At 55.3% G+C, this 10,452-nt stretch overlaps 1 protein-coding gene across 1 annotated transcript; it reads left to right on the top strand.

Moving 5' to 3' along the window:
- Positions 1-1,733: 1,733 nt before the first annotated feature.
- Positions 1,734-9,094, top strand: LOC109281320 (collagen alpha-2(XI) chain). The gene is given in 4 exon segments (XM_059714155.1): positions 1,734-1,893; positions 1,896-2,051; positions 2,454-2,566; positions 8,731-9,094. Coding segments are annotated over 4 exon segments (729 nt in total). The 3' UTR covers positions 9,031-9,094.
- The last annotated feature ends 1,358 nt before the right edge of the window (positions 9,095-10,452 follow it).

Here is a 10,452-nt window from a genome sequence, read left to right as displayed (position 1 = left end):
TGCCCCCCCCCCCGACTAAAGGTGGCACCAGCCACCCATGCTACTGTCTACAGCATTGCACTGCCAGCTCATATTCACACTGTGGTCTCTTATTACCCCCTGGTCCCTTTCACTGGTGGCTCTGGTCAGTTTGCTGCTGCCAGGCCTGGAGGTGTGTTTGGGGTTGTTCATCTCCAGGTGGAGCACTTTACATTTCTCAAAGCTGAACTTTATCTGGTTACAATCTTCCCAACTTGCCAGCCTGACTAGGTCACTTCTGTCTGCAGCCTATGTTCAAGCATAGCCACACTTCCACATAGCTTGGTGTGGTCCGCAAATTGGCCAGTGAGCTCTTCACCCCTACATCCAAATCCTTGATAAAGATGTTGGAAAGTACTGAACCAAGCACCAAGCACTGTTCAATTAAAGGGAACGTCTGATCTATTTGAAAGTATTCATTAAAACTCCCTTGCACTTCTTAGTCCCTTTTATGCCAGTGTCAAGCTTGGATATGATCAGTATTTATCCTGCAGGAGCATGTAGCAGCCCCAGCCACAGGGTGGGATTCCCCCGTGTCAGGTCCTGTACACACACAGAACAAAAAGACAGTCTCCAGAGGAAAATAGATCAATAAGAGAAGAGTTTCTGGGTCAGGCTCAGGGATAGCCCTGGGATAGTTTCTACCCAAGAACTGAGTGAGTCTCCTCAGCTGGTGCCTGATGTGGTTGGGAGAAATTCCATGATACTCTTTGCACAACTCCCCTGCTGCTGCCTCTGTCTTTGGACAGGATTGGTGGCAGACAACCAGCCCCTCAGGGACAGCTGCATATTCCTGCTCCTCTTGTCTGCAGGGCCCTGGGATGGCATGATGGTCCCACAGAGGGGCAGTTGGTCAGTGTCTATGTGACTGACAGACAGAATAGACATCTGATGGACTGTAGCACCTGGAAAACTTCAGGCTGTCATATGGGACAATGTCCTGCTGCTTCTGCCTCTTGTGCCATCTCCTAGGACTTAAAAGCCACTAAAGTCATCCCTGTTGATGGCAAGGGCTCCCCACGGCAGTGTAGTCCTAATCACTGGTTCTGTATCTCACTGGTGACCATAGAATTGCTGCTAATTTACAGCCTTGTGAGGGAGTGGACCATGTGGTCCATGCAGTGAAACTCATGATCAATTTAGGCTCATGGACTCACTCCAGACTTGTGGGAGGGCTGGGGATACTGTAAGGGAGGATCCTTGGACTGCTCCTGTGCATGTATGTGGGTGACAGTGCAATATACTGGCTCTGATCATCCTTTTAGTTCCTGAAGGGCACTCTCACTGAGATGAACAACACTTTGTTTTAGGTCCAGGTTTTCCTTTCATCCTCCAAGCAATGGGCCTTGGGGTTGGGGTGGGGATTGGTGTGCTTCAAGGCCAAGATTAAACTGTAGTGTGACATGTATTGACATTGCTAGTTCTCTGCCAGGAATCATGGCAAGTTCTGCAAACTCAGATCCTCCAACTAAAGATGGCTCTGTTATGCCCTGTTAAAGTTACTCTTTTGCTAACCCACAATAATGGTACCATTATGATAGCTAGAAATACAGGCTCCTATAGCCAAAGTAAGAATGCCCACACAGACTTTAAGTTTCACAAGCCAATGGATAGAAACAGGAAGGCTAGCACATGACAGCAATCAGTGAGCAATCAATTTGGTAATTGCCACCATTGTAAAGTCAAGTAGCCCCTTTACCACAAACAATGGTGCGATGGCCATCTCCACCCAGCTCCTTGCAGGTCCTGTCCTCTGCAGGGTCCCCCCTGGGGAGGTGACCCAGCCCCTGCCCATCCAGCTGCCCAAGAAGAGGAAGTGCTCCATTGATGCCAGCTGCCTCATGGAAGAGGAGGAGAAGGAGGAGGAAGCTGAGGCTGAGGCATGGCTGGGGAGATGGGCATGGAGGAGGTGTTTGGATCCCTGCATGCCATCAAGCAGGAGATTGAGCAGCTGCTGCACCCCGATGGCACCCATGGCAGCTCTGCTTGCACTTGTCAAGACCTGCAGCTCTTCGGGCCTGGCCTGCCTGAGGGTAAGCCCTGCAGCAGAGAAGGGGGGAGGGGGGAAGGGAGGAAACGCTGTGGTGCATGCAGTGCTTTTCCCCCCGGCACTGAGCACTCCCTGGCACAATTCTTTTCCTGCAGGCAGGAGCCACTAGCGGGCACTGTGCTCTGGGGGTCCTGTATGGGGCTCTCTGGCCAGACAGGCAGGCTGGGGTAGGCCCCTAGGAGAGGTTGTGCTGTGGTGGTGCTTGCTCCCCAGCACTGAGCACTTTCTCACATGATTCCTCTCCTTCAGACAGGGGGCACATGGGGGCTCTGTGCTGCAAGAAGGCAAGCGGTGGGGGGAGCTGCTCTGGCCAGGCTGGGTTGGGCCCAGAGTACGGTGGGGAGGGGCTGTGTCTTGACACTGCCCCTTTCCCCCTGCTCCCCAGGTGAGTACTGGATTGATCTCAACCAGGGCTGTGCCCACATTGCTTTCAAGGTCTTCTGTAACTTCACAGCTGGTGGCGAGACCCTCATTTTCCCCTCCAAAGAGAGCGAGACGGTGAGTGGGGTTGGATGCCTGGGTTCTCTGGGAGGGGAGAGGTGCGGGGCGTGGTGAAAGCAGATGGGGGCAGGGAACCTAGACTCTTGGGTTCTCTGGGAAGGGAGGGGATGGAGGGGACCCCCTGGCACCACCGCCCCTGCTGAGGTCCATCCTTCTGTCCCTTGGGGTCTCCCCTCCAGGTCCCAATGTCAGCATGGGAGGATGAGAAGCCGCAGACCTGGTACAGCTAGATCCAGGTAGGCGGCAAGCTGAGCACCCATCTGGCTTCAGCACATGGTGGGGGCTGGGAGTTTGTAGGGGGCTGTCCCGAGTTCTGTCTGTCCATCCAGGATCTCCCTGTCCACAAGACCCATGCATCTGCCCTTGGTTCTGCCGTGGTATGTCTACCCATCTACCCCTCCCCCATCCTCTCCAGAATGTCATAGACATTTGTCCACACTGATGACCACAGTGTGTACAGGTATGTGGGGTCCTTCTCCACTTTTTGTTAGGCTCAGGGTACCCCTGTGTTAGGTCATGGTACCTGCTGTTAGGCTCAAGACACCCCTTGTTAAACTCAGTGCACCCGTCTTAGACTTGAGGCATCTGCTTGTTAGATTCAAGATACCCACATGTTAGCTCAAAACACCTCTTGTTCTGCTCAACACATCCCTGTTAGGCTCAAGGCACCCCCCGTTAGACACAGGGTCACCCCACTATTGGGGTCAAGGGAGTCCATGTTAGGTTCAAGTCATCCTCTGTTAGTTCAAGGTACCCCCCTTCCCCTATTACATTCAGGGCATCCCCATGCTAGGCTCAAGGCACCCCAGCTGAGAATCCCTGCTCTAAATCATCCCCACCCGGTGCCTCTCCAACCCCTTGCCAAACCCCTCCAGTGATGGAGGGTCCACAGCTTCCTCGGGCATCTAGTCCAGTGCCCCCGGCTCTAGCAGAGAAGGTATTTCCCTGATCTCCAATCTAAACCAGCTTGGCTTCATCCTCAAGCCATTGGGCTGTGTCTCACTCTCTGCAGGAAAGCAGAAACAGTGCTTTTGCTCTTCTTTCCAGAAGCCTTTCAGACTGCGATCGCGTCCCCTCTCCAGTGCCTTTTCTACCAGCTGAAAGTGCCCAGCTCCTTGAGCTCCTTGTAGGCCTTGCTTTCCAAGCCCTCCATCATCCTTGTTACCCTCTCAAACATCTCCCTCGTGTTGTCAAATGTGGGGCCCAAAACCCCACCTGATGCTCTCAATCAGATCAAGCCAGCATGCAGCAGAGAGGTGCTATCACCTCACATCTGCACCTAAAATGCTTCCATCTGTACGGGCTGGGAGCGGTCCGAGGCCCTCGGGGTTTTTTTTTCGCGCGGCGGGCTGTGGCCAGCAGCCCAGACACGCCGGGTCGGGGAAGGCAGGCGGCACGCTAGAATTAGGCACAGATGCTTAGTGGTTGATTAAAGATTATTTTACTTACACCGAAGATGGTCGCGGTGCAGGCAGGAAAACTTGCTTGAGTTGCAGTTACAAAACAAAACAAAACAAAGCTCGAACCTGCAGGGCACGAGAGTACGTCGCAGGGGGTTTTCGGCGACGGGAAGATAAACCTGCAGGACTCAAACCCAGACAGAGCTCTGGATACACTCACACGAAGTTTGCTAGGCTCTGTGGAACTTGCGCGCAGGGAAGGGGTTCGTCGTGGGATCGTTCGGCGACGGGGAGAGGCCAGAGGTTGATCAGACCCCTATAGCCTTCTTAAGATACACGCTGGGTCCGATAGGCTCCGCAGCGCTTAGAGATCTTCATGAGACGTGAAGTTCTCCTCCTCCTGATAGTCATGGAGTCCTCCAACTTGGGCGGAAACCGCTCAAGACTCTTATACGGCTAGCAAGCCAATCGCTAGCCGCCACGTGGGAATAATTTAGAACTGGCCAATAGTGGGACACAAATTTGCATGCGGGTGGCGGGAACTCCTTTGCACCGTGCATTTCTCTTTGCAACTAAGAAATGCACCCTGCAAAGAAAGCTGCGAGTGGCGGGAAATAATTTAGCAGTGCCGAAGCGCGCACACACAAAATCACACCCTTGGGTTGTGACACCATCCACAAACCTTCACCTTCAGTGCAGCTACATCACACTGCAGGGTCCTATAGAGACTGGGATTCAGCAAGACCCCCAGTTCCACCCCTGAAGTGCTGCTGTTCACCCAGGCACCGCCCCCACCCCCAAACCTTGCATGGCCACCTGGGATAGTCTCCGCCCAGTAAGTGTATTTGTCAGCACTGGGTTTCCTGCTCCTTCAGCCAGGAATTCCCAGTGGGAGCAGGACCTGGGGACAGGCATTGCCTGCAGGGAAAGCGGGCATCTCAGAGGCCTGCTGTGCAGATCTGGTTTTGGGGTAGGGTGAGTGAGGTGAGAAAGTAGGTCCCAGGTATAGGCAGGTGGCTGCTGGGGCTGGAAAGAGCAAGCCTAGGTCCATCTGGCCCTGGGCAAAACAGGGAGCCCTGAGGCATTAACCCTTTTTTGCTTGCACCCCAGCAGCAGGGAATGGGGTGCAAAGTGGCTTCCCAGGGCAGAGCTATGACCTTGATCTTGGGGTCCTAGGACATGGCTAAGGGAGCACAGGATCTGGTTTCTGGCTTCAGAGGAAAGAGTGGCTGTGGGGCGTCCAAGGTAGATGGTTCTGTCAGGACAGGGAAGAGAAAGGGAAGAAGGGCTCAGGGGGTTTGCACCCTGCTTCCTGCCCTGGGGGACCTTCCAGCTCCCTCTGTCCAGCACAGCTTGGACACCACATGCTGCTGACAAGGCTGAGACTCCATACGATTCATTGTATGGATTCCCTCCCAAGCAGTGGGTTAGCAAAGCCCTGATCTTGGGATCCTAGGACATGGCTAAGGGAGTGCAGGAGCTGGCTTCTGTTCCAGATGAAAGAGTGGCTGTGGGGCATCCAGGGTAGATGGCTCTGTCAGGACAGGGAAGAGAAAGGAAAGAAGGGCTAAGGAGGGTTGCAAACTGCTTCCTGCCCTGACGGACCTTCCTGCCCTGAGGGTTGCAAACTGCTTCCTGCCCTGAGGGACCCTGGATCACCTTGTCCAGCACAGGTTGGACACCAGGTGCTGCTGACAAGGCTGAGACCCCACATGACTCATTGTAAGGATTCCCCCCGAGCAGTGGGTTAGCAAAGCCCTGCCAGGCACAGACCCCAGTGCCTCAGCGACTCCATGAGAAGGCAGCGGGAAGGAGTTGCTGGAGAGGCACAGTGCCAAGTTCCTCCTCTGTGGGCTCCCACTGGAACTGGAGCTCCCTCCCACTTCCTGGTTTCACTTCCCTGCCTGGTGCCAATACCCTGATTGTGATTGGGGAACCCAGGCATAGGAGTGGGTCTTGTCCCTGTTCAGTGATGTCCTCAGGCCACAGAGTCCCTTGACACCAAGTGCAGAGGCCATGTGAGGCATGTTGTGCTGATCTCCAGGCCAGGCCCTGGCCCTCCCACAGGCTCTTGACCATCTCCACCTGCCTTCCCCCACCCCCCTGCAGGATCTTGCCTGGCCTAGGGAGCCTGTCCTGGGGGTGAGGGTGGCTCATTCTCCATCACAACCTCCCTGCAGGCCATTGGGGGCTCAGCTCTGCTCCTGTGATCCAGCAGCCAAGTCCCCGGTCAGCAGGATTGAGGCCCTCTCAGTGCAGAGCCAGGGGTGGAGCTGGGTACTGGTCTCTCCCTGAACCTGGGGCCTTTGGGGACGTGCTGCTCCATGATATAACTGCTGTGCTTCCTCATAGGCCCTGACCCCAGTGTACCTACCTGCTGGAGCTATGATTGGTGGGGGGTGAGTTTGGGGGTAAGTAGCATCCCCCAGCAACCTCAGGGCACATAAGCAGTATGCTAGAGGGATAGTAGGAAGTGCTGTGCTGCATGGGGGGCAGATGTGACAATCTCTGAGGCACCCTGGTTGCCCACAGTCCTATAAAGGTGTGGGGCTTCAACATTGCCCCAGCCTGGTGGGAGGCAGTAGGGCTGGACGGCCAGAGCAGGTCGAGGACCCTTCCCCTCCCCCAGCAGATGACTGGCCCAGCACAAGGGGTGACCTCCATGGGCAGGAAGACAAAAGGAGAAGTTGGCATTGGCGGCTGTGAGAGCTACCACAGCACCACTTCTGGCTCCCCTGCAATGATGCTGTGGCTTCCTCTCCTCCTCCTTGGGCTCTTTATGGTGTGGGAGGTCCTGCTCGGTGCGTGGAGGGCCCTGATCCTGTAGCTAGGGCGCGGGAGGGTTTGAGGGGCTGCATGTGTGGTGGAGTGCTTGTGCACAGGCGGAGTGGGGATTGCCCCACCACTCACCCTTCCTTTCTCAACAGCCTTCCCCTTGCCAACCCCCTTGTCCTCCTTGCCACCCCCCATGGAGCACCGCATCCTTCAAGTGCTGGTGACCATGCACTTCCACGACACCAGCACCAGGGAAGCTGACATCCAGGGCACTGTGCTGCTGTGTGATGCCCCCCCCCATGCCATGGACTGTGGTACTTTCCCCATTCACTTCCACCAGCCTTGGGCCCACCAGGGGCTGTCCCCCAAGCAGTGGGGAGACCTGGAGCAAGAAATACATCTCTACCTGGTGCTCATCACCCAGAGGATTACTGTGTTGGTGCAGGAGGCAGGTGTGGGCTGTGAGTATGAGGAGTTTGGGGTGGGGACTGAGTACTGATGTGCTCGTTGCAGGTATCCCCCACATGGCAGGATCGGGGCCACCAGGGTTCTTGTGGTGCCTGGCCCTAGACAACACTCTGGTGGGTGGGTGCAGGGGTCACCCCATCTTGACTGGGGAGGCCCTGACACAGCCTGGGTATTTTAATGGCTGTCAGAGAAGATTTCAGGAGGATCTTGCAAAGCTGAAGTGGTCGTCCAGCCGTGAAGATGGGATGGGGTGGCCCTGGCACCATGCCACTATCTTGTAGCCTTCCTGGTAGCCCCATGACTCTTCCCTTGGGCCTGACAGTGCCTGTTAACACCACTCCTCTTCCAGTCCCCTTTGTGATCCAGATCCTCTTGGGCTGTGAGATCCTCCCCAGAGGCACCTTCCACACCTTTTACCAGACCACACAGAACAGGCAGGACTTTATGAGCTATGACCTGCCCACAGGTGAGTGGACAGCCATGCCAGGGCTGAGGGGTGCTGTGTTGCAGAAGCTTAACCCAGCAGGGGTGCTCTAGCTGAGCAGGTAGGGCTAGGGCAGCCCCTAAGGACACTAGGGTGTTCTGTGCTGCCAGTGAAGTCCAGCAGGGAGCTCTGTGGCCAGATAGGTAGTGCTGGGACAGACATGGCAGGCAAGGGATGGGGCAGTCCCCCTGGAGGACAGTAGGGGGTGCTGTGCTGTGCTATGTGTGGTTCTTTCTTCCCAGAAGTGAGCATTTGTTATATGCTTTCTGTCATGCAGATAGGGGACACAAGGGGGCACTGTGCTGTGAGAAGACCAGTGAGGGGGCAGCTGAGGCTAGGGAGGTTTAGGACCAGAGTGGGGTGAGGAGGGACTGTGCCTTGATGCTGTCCCCTTTCACTCTGCTGCTCAGGCAAGTACTGGATTGACCCCACCCCACTTTCAAAGTCTTCTCTATCTTCACGGCCAGTGGCGAGACCTGCATTTTCCTCTCCAAGGAGATAGAGGTGGTGAGTGGGGTCAGATGCTTTGGTTCTGTAAAAGGGGTGTGGGGCTGGGAGGTGAGAGTGGGTGGGGGCTGGGAGCCCTGACTCCTGGATTCTCTGAGTAGGAGCGGAGGGGACCCCCTGGCACCTCTACCTCCTGCTGAGGTCCATCTGTCTGTCCCTTGGGTTCTCCCCTCCAGGTCCCAATGTCAGCATGGGAGGATGTGAAGCCACAGATCTGGTACAGCCTTTTTTAGGAAGGCAGCAAGGTGAGCACCCATTTGGCTCCAGCACGACGAGGGGACTGGGGGATGATGGGGGTCTATTCTGACCTCTTTCTGTCCATCCAGGACCTCCCTGTCCACAAGCCCATGTGTCTGCCCTTGGTTCTGCCTTTGTAGGTCTGTTCATCTGTTCTGGGCTTGCCCATCCATAGCTCTTCCAGTCTGTCTGGGTGCTCTGTGCTCTAGTCTGTTTGGGGTCTCCTCATCTGCCCAGCTCCTGGCTCCTCCCCTGGCAGTGTCTCCCCCTTCCTCTCTCCCTGCCCCAAGTTCTCATACATGGATGCTGAGGGGAAGACATTGGGCAGGGTGCAGCTCACCTTCCTGCACCTGCTTAACATTGCTGCCCACCAGAACTTCATCTGCCACTGCCACTGCTTGGTGGCCTGGTGTGGCTCTGGCATCACTGGCCATGTCCATGCCCTGCCCTTCTGTGGTGCCACCGATGATGACCTCAGTCACAACACCAGTCTCTACATGAAAGCCCTCATGGACAGTTGTACAGTGAGGCCAGGGGTAGGGCAGGCAGATGGACAAGATGGAGGGAGGGACAAAAGAATGGAGACATGAAGCCAGGGGTGGGTGAGAAGAGATGGAAGAGTGAAGAGGCAAGGGAAGAGGGAAGGATGGGGGATGTCTGGGTTGGTTGGTGGGTGGATGTATTGGGTTTGAAGCATTGGATTGATGGATGGATGGATGGTGTGGCAGAATGCCCTCCCAGCATCTTCCCAGACCTTTCTTTAGGTTTCTCCTTGCTATTGTCTCATCACCTGTCTATTCATTTGATTACCATGGTCACTGCAGTGGGCAGGTAGCGCTCGCCACATGTGTTTTAGGTAACCCTGAGTTGTAACCTGAGCTGGAGGCATCCCTGAGGGAGAGGGAACCCCTAAAGTTTGGGCACTGACTAGTGTTGCTTTTTAACTGATTGGTTGGTATCAAATAACACCTGCTTGGATTGGACCGGGGAGGTGAGGTCATTTGGAAGCACTGGGCATCAGCCAATGAGGCTGCTTCTGGTGGGACCTTAGTGATGAGGTCATGACAGGGATATATAAGATCCCTTCTTCCTGGAAGGGGCAGATCCCTCTTGGAGAGCCACAGTGGACAGCATGGGAGCAACTGACTAGACAGAGAGAGGGGACTCTTTCTTTCTCTCTCTCTCTCTCTCATAACTGGACACACAATGAACTGCCTGCTGGCTGCTGCCGGCTACCTGCCTCTGGATGATGCTTGTGAATAAGCTACTTGAAACCTATCTAGATATATAGCTGGCAGTACAGCAGATGTGTGATCAACGACTACCTAGCCACACTGTTTGCTCTAAGGTTATTCTGTGATACCTCTCTATCCTGTACCTTACCCCAAACTTCCTGCAATCAATAAAGTTCTCCATCATTCTAAGCGTGGTGAACTGGCTAGGACAGGGAGAATGGCATGCCTGTGTGTCCCCTTGGTCTGGATGACTAAGGGAGATCACTATTTGTGCTTCAGGCCAAGGGAAGCACCCCAAGTTCTTGCAGTGGGTTGAGCACCCTCAAGCTCTAAAAAGCCTGTGTATCCCAGGGAGTACAGGACCACTGAGACCGAGAATTCTGGGTGGTGGCAGCAGTGTCCCCAGGTTTGCAGGTGTGCTCCAGGGAGGGGGTTGGCTGGTTGTGAGGCTCCCCAGGGAGGCACTTGGAGCCTGGTAGGCACTTGGAACCTTTCTGTGGCTGCTCAGCATCACTGCCCACCAGAACTTCACCTACCACTACCACTGCTCGGTGGCCTTGTGTGGCCCTGGCAAGGCTGGTTACCTCTATGCCCTGCACTTCCACCGTGTCAATGATGATGACCTCAGCCATGACACCAGCCCCTACATAAAAGCCCTTATGCATGGCTGCATGGTGAGGCCAGAGGCAGATTAGGTGCATGGACAAGAGGGAGTGGGGGAAGAAGGGAGGGACAGAGGGATGGAGATGTGAGGCCCAGGGCTGGGTGAGAAGGGAT

Source organism: Alligator mississippiensis, chromosome 11, assembly GCF_030867095.1.
Source record: "Alligator mississippiensis isolate rAllMis1 chromosome 11, rAllMis1, whole genome shotgun sequence".
Lineage (NCBI taxonomy): Eukaryota > Metazoa > Chordata > Crocodylia > Alligatoridae > Alligator > Alligator mississippiensis.
This window is presented reverse-complemented; position numbering and strand designations above follow the sequence as displayed.